Source organism: Astatotilapia calliptera, chromosome 6 (genome assembly GCF_900246225.1).
Source record: "Astatotilapia calliptera chromosome 6, fAstCal1.2, whole genome shotgun sequence".
Lineage (NCBI taxonomy): Eukaryota > Metazoa > Chordata > Actinopteri > Cichliformes > Cichlidae > Astatotilapia > Astatotilapia calliptera.
In genome coordinates, this window is record NC_039307.1 from 30,230,794 (window position 1) to 30,244,428 (window position 13,635).

The window sequence follows — 13,635 nt, forward strand, 5'->3', positions numbered from 1 at the left end:
TCCATCTTTTATATACAGTCTGATAAAACAAACCAAATCAGCCTCTAAACTGTTTCGCCTGTATAGAATAGTTTTTGATGGCCAAATTAGTTAGAAAAATACTATCTTTGGACCTTACCTTGGATTTTATGCTATGCTAATTAAAAGTAGTAAAGAAGATAACACTTTGTAATGCATACTTAACCCTGGAGAACCCATGGGGTCAAATTTGACCCCATGGTTTCCCTAGTAAACCAGTGGGGTCGGCTCTGACCCCATGGGTTCTCCAGGGTTAAACATGTAAAAGAAACTGTTATATTTTGTTATTTTCACTGCAGGAAACAGCTCGTGAAAGAGGTCAGGCCTGTTCACAAACAGCTGATTCTGAGAATGGGAAACATATAAAGGCAACTGGGAGGAATCCAAGGACACTGCGTACGAGAAGTGACAGGAGATGGGGTGAAACAAGGGGAAACAAACAGGGCAAAGATAGCAATGGTAAAAACATCTGCCTTTGGAGAACACAGACTTTAGATTAAATATTTACAAACTGCAGAACCAACAGTAAATATTTGTGGGTAAATAAACACACACACACACATTTGAAGAGTCAACCCACAGGTAACATTTAAATCTTTCTGGAGTTTGAGTAGAGAATACTATGAGACCTAACATGACAGACAAAATATAAAAAACAAACATTATATTGTACTGAAGGAGACTTTAAACTAGTAATTGAGACACATCAACAATAAGGTTCCTTACCGTGGTCACTATTCTAAGTCACTATACTAGGTCACTAGGTCACTATACTAAGTGCAATAATCCTTTCTGTCATCGTTGTATTTTTACTCAGTTGTATATAGTATTTGTATTTGTATTCTATTTTTATCTTATTGTATATTTATTTTATTTTATTCTACTGTATATAGTATTTTATTCTATTCTATACAGTTGTGTACTGTATTTATTCTTATTGTATTCTAATTTTTGCCTCATAACTTTTGCACTGTCCACTTCCTGCTGTGACAAAACAAATTTCCCACGTGTGGGACTAACAAAGGTTATCTTATCTTATCTTATCTTATCTTATTCAAGTGGTCATTTTCTCATAGATTTCCATAAAGTCAGGATTCATATTTAATCTAGAGCATCCTCTTTATAGCACGAGGCTGTGACCACTGAAAGCCTTTCATCTGTCCTTTACCATCCATTTCATTTTGTACAATCCACTCTTCCAAGTTTGTGTGGTTTATCCATCTGACCAGGTGAATCTTCGTGCACAATCTTTTTAATTTATCACCACACCGTGTTTATGTGCTGAAAGAGAAATTATTTCCTTATTAAAACCGATTCTGAAATACGATTTCACTAATAACTGTGGCAGTTTGTCTTGAAAGAACAAGTGTAATCTCCACATTTTGACTTTTATGTCAAAATTTTGAGTCTATTTTGAAAATGGTCAATAATATTTTTTTTCTTAAATTGTACCCTGAGCTGAATTTGTGGTTATATTAACAAAATTTCTGGGTGGTGTAGAGGTTTGTGCTTTATTTTGGGGAAATACTTATATTGTTATACATCTTAGTGTCATATTAGTCTAATCTTTAGCACTAAATAGCTTTTATGTGTGCCTGTTGCACCGACACCGTTTATGAAGACAGCTTGTGAATCAAGGTAACTAGAATGAGCTGCTAAATTAGCACTCCATCATGTTGTCCAAGTATGCAAACTTCTGGCTCCAAAACACTAACATGACCAAAACGACACAAGCTTATGCTTCAAACTGCATAGCATGAATCAAATTAGTGTTTTGTTGGAATTGATTTCTTTTACTCTATTTGTGCATTGTGCAGGGTGTGCAGCAGAATACACACTCGTGTGCAGACTGGAGTCAGGGTGCCCTGGAAAAGTACTGGAGGCTGTAAATTCTGGTGTGTGTGTGTAGGGAGGAGTTTTCTCTCCATCTCTCCACAGGGAGATGCCCACTGCAGGAGATGTATGATGAGCGAGAGCCAGACCAAATCCCAAATAAGGGAAAAGCCAAGTATAAACCACAGCTACACCCCAACTTTTTAACCAATCATATTAATATTCTGTTTGTGTGACTCATGATAAAAGTGTTTACTGCTTGGATGCAGTGACCTTTGTCCGTTTGGCTCACTAAACAGAGGAAGAGGCACAGCAGCCATCTTAATTTGAACCTTTACCCGCCTAATAAATTTCGAAAACTTATACTTTGACTTTACTCATCTTCTCTCAAAATAAAAGGACCCCACAGTTTTCTCTGTGGTTACTTACATATATTCTTTTATAACGTGATCTACAGGAGTTTTTCTCTGCTGGCCTTTAGAAAGAACACGGCAGTCGATAGTATCAATACCAATGCAGGTATTGGTATCGGATCAATAATAGCAACGTACGATCAATACTTTATTTCTATCCTCCAAGTTCAGTCTGTAGCCCACTGAATGAAAACACACTATGAAAACTGTCTGAACCTTTTTGTGTTGACTGTCACATGTTAATAGTCTTTTGCACATTTAAACAACAGAAATGGGTCAATTTCTGACTTTCAGGCATATTTACACGCCAGATCTCCAAAAAGGTGTTTTTTGTCTTGTTAACTAATTTAAGTGCAATGTAAAAATCCCAGTGAGTTAGGGATCATTAAAATATGTTCAGAATAATGATGATTAATAAGTCATGACACACTCCATAATCTCCCCAACAAAGCTGCCCTTCTTATGTTAAAAGTATGTGTATATGTGCACATGTGTATTGGCATCAGCAGTCCTGGGACTGTATTTGATATCAGATCAATACCAAAACTTGCTGTATCTCACAGCACTATAATGCATATGGTTTGAGGAACTTCCACACAGCCTTTATAACATTTTCGATAAGAGAAACGTTTTTTGTCCAGATGTGATGGTGTCAAATGGCCCAATCATGATTAGCATGATTATTTATAAAAATTCAGATTAAAGATTTAGACGTTAATTTTATGTACATGCCTCGTAGTGAAGTTGACACGCATGCTTAAGCAATAATTGACCAATAAAAACTTGTGATTTGTTATTTTCACTGCAGAAAACAGCTTGTGAAAGAGGTCAGGTGTGTTTACAAACAGAGCTGATTCTGAGAATGGGAAACACATAAAAGCATTGGGAGGAATCCAAGACAACTTACGTATGAAAAGTGAAAGGAGATAGTGGTGAAATGTTGAAAACATTTGCCAAGGGAGAACCAGGGCTTTACAGTCAAGACGTCTAGAGACTACAGAACCACCAGTACATGTCTGTGGGTACATTAAAAAGATACATTTAAAGATATGACTAAATTGCAACACTAAGGTTTATGTAGAACAGACTTGGGCACTGAACGAGGTCAAACATATGTGTGGTGTTAACCACTACACCAATCAATGGTTGACACCAAACAGTTTTTCATTTCTATAAATCAACTTGAAAACAAACCTAACATCCCAGAAATTAATGTCTATTATTGTGCTTTATGACAGCCTAAATATGAGTATTTGACAGCAGCTTTTACAGATTTTAATTACATCAGTTTTATGCGGTTTGTTTTTTCCATTTGTCCTTTAATATTTTTCACTTGGAACCTTTTTTCCCCTATAGATGTCCTTTGTTGGGATGAGAAGCAAGAAGTAGTTTTCCTTTAATGCGCTGCATTGCTCACATGTTTGAAAGGTCTTTATTTTTATAGGCTATGAAAAAGAAAAGCCTCGCATACAAAAACTAAGGATCTATACACACCTGTTTTGAAGACCCAACACATAACACCAGATCAGAGGTTTAAAACCGATATACAATCTACACTTTAGTCACTTCCTGTCTCTTCCTAAAGAGTTTCTAAACTGGAAACGCTTGAAGGTGGTTAAATCATGGAAATAACAAAAACCAGACTTACAAAAGGAGATTTTATTTTTGCCTCAATGACACAACAGTGTTAACAGTTCATCTGAACATTGATGGTTTTAAAAGCTGTGGAGATTATTGTTAAAACCTGCAAGCTTTCAGCGGTGCCATCAAGGCATATCCAAAGGCCAGAAATCATGCGTTTTCAGAGTGGATTGTGTAAAGAAATAATTCCATTTTTTGAATAATGGAAAACACAAAGATTAACTCTAGTAAACTCAGAACAACAGTGCTTTCTCCATCTGCAGGGATGCTGCTAATATTAGAAAGTATTTGAACCTATTTTCCAAAACAGTTAAGGAACTGCTTTGGCACACATACAGTGGAAATGGGAAATCTTATAGGGAAACATACAGTAAGTGGTCCTTTAGAAGTCATGCACATACTAAGTAGACTTTAAATAATCCTCACTCATATGAAAGTTTCCATAGGGCAGTCACTTCAACAGGCACTGTCATCGTTAATAAAAGATCTTAAAGAATAATAGTTTAATGGTGCTTGGAACAAACGGATCCTGCCTCAAATGATGCGATGCAGGCTTTAAGCTTTGTTTACTGGGGTGCTATGTGCCATTAAAATAATCTGCAGGATTGACTGGGTTAGACTTTGTATGTGTGCTTGATGATGGAAGAGGAAAGTACAACGTGTGGAGTCTTCTTGTCAACCAGTGCGTAAGATGATGTGGACTCCAGAGTCAGTAAAAACAGGGCCGCTCATGTCTCCCACTTTGAGAGCAAAGGAGGCGTCTTCAAAAGGCTTCTGCATCTGACCTAAAGCAGAAACACACACTGAGCCATTATCCAAATAAAAACTCATACAACATGATGCACATCAGCACGTGCATCTATAGGTAATCATTCATTTGTATGACTATTTCATATTAATGACATATTAGCTCATTTACATGATTAATTACATTAATTTCTTTTATTCAGTTCTACAGAGTTTGTGCAGCTAGATAACAGGCTTGTACAGGCTAAGCCTACACTTGAAGCCACTTAGGTGTTCGATGGCGGGGGTGACGCGGTGCCACTCTTATGAATGAAACTTGAGAAAATCCAATAAATCCAGCTGTGCTTATCTTGCCCATTTAACACCTTTAATGCTTTCAATTGGTTGCATTTGTTGTTCAACAGTTCTCTTAGTTTCCAGCGTGTCACAAACCGTTTGCTCCTTCCGAACAACAACACCCTCTGATAATTACCTGTGCATACCTTAAGTAAGACACCATAAACATTCAAAAAGTGACCCCTAGTGGCACACATAGGTAACAACACAAAAACAGCTCCTACAAGCCTAACGTACAGTTTCAGGTCAAACAAATACTAATAAATGCCAATAATCTTTTTCACTTCGCTGTGGACAAATTTGGGCCAACTCTTCTTTGCAAAATGTTTTAATTCAGCCACATTGGAGGGTTTTCAAGAACCAATGGCCAGATCAGCTCAACACAAAGCTACATTCAGAGGTGGACTTGCTGGTGTTTCAGATGATCATAATAAATGAGGTCATCACTTAAAATAACTGGCAGTCACCAGTGCTACCCCTAAAGCCTTAAAGCCTCATGGCTGATGCTCCTATGGTATAAATTTGAAAATTGAGACTTCCTTCTTTATCGCATTCACAAGATTTTTCAGAAAACTTCACCTCTAATATTGACATTTAGGTAGGGCTGCTCAATTAATCGAATTTTAATCACGATTACGATCTGGGCTTTCAACGATCATTAAAAATGACTGAGCCGATTATTAGCCCCTCCCTCGTGCTTTACTCTCGCGCTGCTCCGTGTGGCAAATCGAGCGCACCTCTCTGCATTTCGAACACGCGTCACAACAATTAAGAGGACCCGAGGGAAGCTCGGAAAGCTAAGCAGAAGTTATTTGGAGAGGAGAGTGACTGCCGCTGGTTGAAAAGAGAGGTTAAAAACAAAACAAACACAAAAAAAAAACCATTATGGGTTCGCAGAGTCAGATGTGGATCAAGTAGACATAGTGTGTAAACTCTGCTACAGTGTGGTAGCTGCACCACAGGCCAACACTGCAAAGTTCACTAAACATAGATGTTTACATTTTTCATTTATTTTTTATATTGCAAACATTTGCACTGTTATCAGTATTTGCACACTATTTTATATTATTTTTTAAAGTCATTATTCAATACATTGTTATTGTTAAATAAATATCGTCAAATAATCGAGATCTCGATTTCAGTGAAAATAATCGTGATTATCATTTTTGCCATAATCGAGCAGCCCTACATTTAGGTTGAGGTTAATGAAATTTGAACTTGCCCAAGATTCTTAGGAGATACACCTATAGTGTGAACTTTGCTTTGAGTTATCGCATTCACAAACTTGTGCATTCATGCCACCCATGCATCAGGCGGAGTGACGACAATACCACATCGGCTTTTTACGGCCGAGGGGTAAAAACTGCAACTTCTGTATTTACTCTGGTTATCCTTGTCTCATATTGAAAATCAGAATCAGAATACTTTATTAATCCCGAGGGAAATTAGGGATTGATGTTTGAAACGTGTGACAAATATGGAATTAAACTGTGCTCACAAACTGCTGGTTTAACTTGTCACTACTATCAGTTATTCATGCACTGAATGTTTGATCACTTGATGGAGAGCTATGTGCAGGATTTTGTTTTATTCAGAAAGACAGATGAAGGAGATGCTGAATGAGAGACTGCACTGAACAGAGAATGACATCACGCCGTGCATACCTCTACCAAACAGTCCCAGATCTCCACCATTCTTAGCGGAGCTGCAGTCGCTAAACTGAGATGCCAGGGACTCAAACTTCTCCTGTCCAGACTTGATCTGTTCTATGTACTCTGCACAGAAGACAGAAGATATTAAATGCATTCATCAGACTTCGTAAAATCTCCTCTCCATGCTGCCTTACTTACTCTGAATCAAATCCAAGGCCTCATCTTTAGATCGTGTAATGTTTTGTTCCCTCCAGGAAGATGGACGACGCGACTGATTATGCTTCACCAAGAGATGAGAGCAGCGTACCTGAATTTTAAAAAATATATACATATACAAATATATCAGTATTTGTGTGTTAACACTCCAGATGTTGGAGTATCAGAACCACTTTACAATTTGGATGGCAGAATTTCAACTTTACAGCAAGTCATGCAGCCCTACAACTACATTTGACTGGTTCTTCCTTTGACCTTCCACCAGATGTCATGAACATACAAGAACACCAAACATTATTACATAAGTCGCAAGTGTAAAAGAAAAAAAAAACAACTAAATTGCTTAGTCCTAGAATAATAAAATTAATTACTGTTTCAGTCCACCAGGTGGTGCTGTTGATGGTTTTTTCCCCCCTGTCTGCTTCATAACTAAGTATTGTGATAAGATAAGATACATACTGATCAGCAATGACGATAACCATTAGCTAAGTAAAAGCACACAGTTGTCCATCAGTCTTTATTAATAATTATGTGAAATATTAAATACTGTTAATGACTGGATTCCATTTCTCTGCACCGTTCCTCCTATCACTATTTAAATGCATACGTGTCATATTGCAGGCAGCTCCCTGATGTCTTACAGGAACATTTCAAATGTTATCCTGGAGAACGCTATCCCCCGGCCAAAATGATTTTTCACAATAGTTGTCGAATCATAAATAATTTGCAGGCATTACCAGTACCCTAGCTGGAATCTGAACATGCCATGTAAAACGTGTTTCAGTACCTCTTTAGGGAAAGTAGCACTGACTCATCACGTGCATAAAAAAAACAAACAAAAAAAACTAAACTAAACATTACACACAACCTTATCTGGCTCGCCACGTCCGTCTCCCACTGGATGTTCCCACTGGCTGGCATTAGTGATGTGGTTGAAGTAGTACACTTTGCCTGTTGAAGTAATGACAGAGAACCAGTAAATTCATTAAGCTTTATTAAGATCTTTTTAAACACATGTAAACACAACACGGACTCTGCAGCTACCCATTCACCCAGTACAGGATACTGTGCTACAGCAACTGGCCTCACTTCACACGAAAATGTCTAAGACTTGAGTTTTACACAGGGATGGCCGACGCTGAACCTAACAAGTTATCCTGGAGTACACCTGAGAGTTAGGCTACGTTCACACTGCAGGTCTTAATGCTCAATTCCGATTTTTTGATCAAATCCAATTTTTTTGTCTGCGTGTTCACACTACAAATAAAATGCGACAGCAAACGCGCTCTAGTGTGAACGCTCAAAGCGGCCCGCATGCGCAAAAGAAGACGTCACACACAACGCGCTCTGTTTCGACCCAGAGCAAACAGTATTGTTTGACTGATGGCCCTTAATATAAAGACTTCAGACTTTATTTTGTTATTTACATAATAATGTAGATAACTTAATAATGATCCTTATTGCTGTTTTAGAGAGGAGCGGTGCTTCAAAGGATAGCTGCAGATTTCTGTCAGAATCTGCAGATTATACAGTACAAATAAAATAATCACGTTTCTCCAACGTTGTCTTCCCAACAGTTTCACTGACATCTACACGGGATGGCCAGGAAGCGTTCGCGATGTCTTATTGGGCGCTTCTCCGGCGCTGATAATTGGCGTCTGTCTTGTGTCGGTGACGTAAAAGACGGATTTAATGCGACATGACCATTCAAACAGCAGTCGCTTTCTAAAACATCAGATATGTATCAGATTCAGTACCACATACGAAAGTGACCCAGATCGGATTTGCGCCGTTCACACTGTCATAGCATGATCGGATATGGGTCGCACAGGGTCAGAAAAATCGGATTTGATGCACTTTCGCCTGCAGTGTGAACGTAGCCTTAGAGCCATCATTTAAGCTGCTAAATGTCCACCTTTCTTTGACAGCTGATCACTGATGATGTGTGTAAGCCACTGTTGTGAGCTGCTAAAAAGACCAGTAACCCATGGCAACGGACAGTTAACCCATAACAACGCATGTTAACGCATGGCAACGGACAGATAACCCATAACAACGCATGTAAACGCATGGCAACGGACAGTTAACCAATAACAACACATGTAAACACATGGCAATGGACAGTTAACGCATGGCAACGGACAGTTAACCCATGGCAACGGTAAGGTAACCCATGGCAACGGACCGGTTACCATGGCAACGGACCGGTTACCATGGCAACGGACCGGTAACCCATGGCAACGGACCGGTTACCATGGCAACGGACCAGTAACCCACGGCAACGGACAGTTAACCCATAACAACGCATGTAAACGCATGGCAACGGACAGTTAACCCATAACAACGCATGTAAACGCATGGCAACGGACAGTTAACCCATAACAACGCATGTTAACCCATGGCAACGGACAGTTAACCCATAACAACGCATGTAAACGCATGGCAACGGACAGTTAACGCATGGCAACGGACAGTTAACCCATGGCAACGGTCATATAACCCATGGCAACGGACAGTTAACCCATAACAACGCATGTAAACGCATGGCAACGGACAGTTAACCCATAACAACGCATGTAAACGCATGGCAACGGACAGTTAACGCATGGCAACGGACAGTTAACCCATGGCAACGGACCGGTTACCATGGCAACGGACCGGTTACCATGGCAACGGACCGGTTACCATGGCAACGGACCAGTAACCCATGACAACGGACAGTTAACCCATAACAACGCATGTAAACGCATGGCAACGGACAGTTAACCCATAACAACACATGTAAACGCATGGCAACGGACAGTTAACGCATGGCAACGGACAGTTAACCCATGGCAACGGACCGGTTACCATGGCAACGGACCGGTTACCATGGCAACGGACCGGTAACCCATGGCAACGGACAGTTAACCCATAACAACGCATGTAAACGCATGGCAACGGACAGTTAACCCATGGCAACGGACTGGTTACCATGGCAACGGACCGGTAACCCATGGCAACGGACCGGTTACCATGGCAACGGACCGGTAACCCATGGCAACGGACAGTTAACCCATAACAACGCATGTAAACGCATGGCAACGGACAGTTAACCCATAACAACGCATGTAAACGCATGGCAACGGACAGTTAACCCATAACAACGCATGTAAACACATGGCAACGGACAGATAACCCATAACAACGCATGTAAACGCATGGCAATGGACAGTTAACGCATGGCAACGGACAGTTAACCCATGGCAACGGTCAGGTAACCCATGGCAACGGACCGGTTACCATGGCAACGGACCGGTAACCCATGGCAACGGACCGGTTACCATGGCAACGGACCGGTAACCCATGGCAACGGACCGGTTACCATGGCAACGGACCGGTAACCCATGACAACGGACAGTTAACCCATAACAACGCATGTAAACGCATGGCAACGGACAGTTAACCCATAACAACACATGTAAACGCATGGCAACGGACAGTTAACGCATGGCAACGGACAGTTAACCCATGGCAACGGACCGGTTACCATGGCAACGGACCGGTTACCATGGCAACGGACCGGTAACCCATGGCAACGGACCGGTTACCATGGCAACGGACCGGTAACCCATGGCAACGGACAGTTAACCCATAACAACGCATGTAAACGCATGGCAACGGACAGTTAACCCATAACAACGCATGTAAACGCATGGCAACGGACAGATAACCCATGGCAACGCATGTAAACGCATGGCAACGGACAGATAACCCATGGCAACGGACAGTTAACCCATAACAACGCATGTAAACGCATGGCAACGGACAGTTAACGCATGGCAACGGACAGTTAACCCATGGCAACGGTCATATAACCCATGGCAACGGACAGTTAACCCATAACAACGCATGTAAACGCATGGCAACGGACAGTTAACCCATAACAACACATGTAAACGCATGGCAACGGACAGTTAACGCATGGCAACGGACCGGTTACCATGGCAACGGACCGGTTACCATGGCAACGGACCGGTAACCCATGGCAACGGACCGGTTACCATGGCAACGGACCAGTAACCCATGGCAACGGACAGTTAACCCATAACAACGCATGTAAACGCATGGCAACGGACAGTTAACCCATAACAACGCATGTAAACGCATGGCAACGGACAGTTAACCCATAACAACGCATGTAAACGCATGGCAACGGACAGATAACCCATGGCAACGGACAGTTAACCCATAACAACGCATGTAAACGCATGGCAACGGACAGTTAACCCATAACAACACATGTAAACGCATGGCAACGGACAGTTAACGCATGGCAACGGACAGTTAACCCATGGCAACGGACCGGTTACCATGGCAACGGACCGGTTACCATGGCAACGGACCGGTAACCCATGGCAACGGACTGGTTACCATGGCAACGGACCAGTAACCCATGGCAACGGACAGTTAACCCATAACAACGCATGTAAACGCATGGCAACAGACAGTTAACCCATAACAACGCATGTAAACGCCTGGCAACGGACAGTTAACCCATAACAACGCATGTAAACGCATGGCAACGGACAGATAACCCATGGCAACGGACAGTTAACCCATAACAACGCATGTAAACGCATGGCAACAGACAGTTAACCCATAACAACGCATGTAAACGCATGGCAACGGACAGTTAACCCATAACAACGCATGTAAACGCATGGCAACGGACAGATAACCCATGGCAACGCATGTAAACGCATGGCAACGGACAGATAACCCATGGCAACGGACAGTTAACCCATAACAACACATGTAAACGCATGGCAACGGACAGTTAACCCATGGCAACGGTCATATAACCCATGGCAACGGACAGTTAACCCATAACAACGCATGTAAACGCATGGCAACGGACAGTTAACCCATAACAACACATGTAAACGCATGGCAACGGACAGTTAACGCATGGCAACAGACCGGTTACCATGGCAACGGACCGGTTACCATGGCAACGGACCGGTTACCATGGCAACGGACCGGTAACCCATGGCAACGGACCGGTTACCATGGCAACGGACCAGTAACCCATGGCAACGGACAGTTAACCCATAACAACGCATGTAAACGCATGGCAACGGACAGTTAACCCATAACAACGCATGTAAACGCATGGCAACGGACAGTTAACCCATAACAACGCATGTAAACGCATGGCAACGGACAGATAACCCATGGCAACGGACAGTTAACCCATAACAACGCATGTAAACGCATGGCAACGGACAGTTAACCCATAACAACACATGTAAACGCATGGCAACGGACAGTTAACGCATGGCAACGGACAGTTAACCCATGGCAACGGACCGGTTACCATGGCAACGGACCGGTTACCATGGCAACGGACCGGTAACCCATGGCAACGGACCGGTTACCATGGCAACGGACCAGTAACCCATGGCAACGGACAGTTAACCCATAACAACGCATGTAAACGCATGGCAACAGACAGTTAACCCATAACAACGCATGTAAACGCATGGCAACGGACAGTTAACCCATAACAACGCATGTAAACGCATGGCAACGGACAGATAACCCATGGCAACGGACAGTTAACCCATAACAACGCATGTAAACGCATGGCAACGGACAGTTAACGCATGGCAACGGACAGTTAACCCATGGCAATGGACAGTTAACCCATAACAACGCATGTAAACTCATGGCAACGGACAGTTAACCCATAACAACACATGTAAACGCATGGCAACGGACAGTTAACGCATGGCAACGGACAGTTAACCCATGGCAACGGTCAGGTAACCCATGGCAACGGACCGGTTACCATGGCAACGGACCGGTAACCCATGGCAACGGACCGGTTACCATGGCAACGGACCGGTTACCATGGCAACGGACCGGTAACCCATGGCAACGGACAGTTAACCCATAACAACGCATGTTAACGCATGGCAACGGACAGATAACCCATGGCAACGGACAGTTAACCCATAACAACGCATGTAAACGCATGGCAACGGACAGTTAACCCATAACAACACATGTAAACGCATGGCAACGGACAGTTAACGCATGGCAACGGACAGTTAACCCATGGCAACGGTCAGGTAACCCATGGCAACGGACCGGTTACCATGGCAACGGACCAGTTACCATGGCAACGGACCGGTAACCCATGGCAACGGACCGGTTACCATGGCAACGGACCGGTAACCCATGGCAACGGACAGTTAACCCTTAACAACGCATGTAAACGCATGGCAACGGACAGTTAACCCATAACAACGCATGTAAACGCATGGCAACGGACAGGTAACCCATGGCAACGGACCGGTTACCATGGCAACGGACCGGTAACCCATGGCATCCTCACCCCTTCCTGTTACGTGTTGCATGTTGTCCATTGTTTATTTACCTCTCACCAGTCGGCAGCGTCCGCCATGTTTGTCTGTGCTAAATGTCATCTGCGGTGTGCTCAACAGCTATTTGGTCAACAGGCTCTAGAAGAAAACAGAATCAAACTTACGTGAACACAGTCTGTATCCACACTTTTGTTTCCTCTGTGACAGCCATCCTGTTTGGTAATCTGCAAACTCAAGAGCTTGTTGACCACTGTATCATAACCAGAGTGGTTACTTTGTAACGTCCTCATTGTTTAGTGTTACTGATTTGCCAAAATCACCGTCTCAAAGCCTTGAATTTCTCCGTTTTGAAGCACAACTTCTAGCAGTTGAAATACAAGGCTATGGGAATGTGGCATTCCTGCCACA

General features: G+C 42.5%; 1 protein-coding gene across 1 annotated transcript; it reads right to left on the reverse strand.

Annotated features, from left to right (window-relative positions):
- Positions 1-3,908: 3,908 nt before the first annotated feature.
- On the reverse strand, positions 3,909-13,307 carry LOC113023441 (peptidyl-prolyl cis-trans isomerase NIMA-interacting 1-like). Its single transcript, XM_026169436.1, has 6 exons — positions 13,288-13,307; positions 8,772-8,824; positions 7,725-7,807; positions 6,839-6,947; positions 6,653-6,763; positions 3,909-4,690 (listed from the first exon to the last, which is right to left on the reverse strand). Exons 1-6 carry the CDS (start codon positions 13,305-13,307, stop codon positions 4,581-4,583), a joined length of 486 nt encoding a protein of 161 aa, XP_026025221.1. The 3' UTR covers positions 3,909-4,580.
- Positions 13,308-13,635: the final 328 nt, after the last annotated feature.

What these genes read in the sequence shown, in the direction of transcription:
- LOC113023441 (XM_026169436.1), bottom strand. Translation starts at nt 13,307, where the DNA reads ATGGCGGACGCTGCCGACTG. An exon ending in ATGGCGGACGCTGCCGACTG is followed by an intron (nt 8,825 to 13,287) that starts GTGAGAGGTAAA and finishes TGGTCTTTTTAG; the next exon opens with CAGCTCACAACAGTGGCTTA. An exon ending in TCTGGGACTGTTTGGTAGAG is followed by an intron (nt 4,691 to 6,652) that starts GTATGCACGGCG and finishes TTTCTGCTTTAG; the next exon opens with GTCAGATGCAGAAGCCTTTT.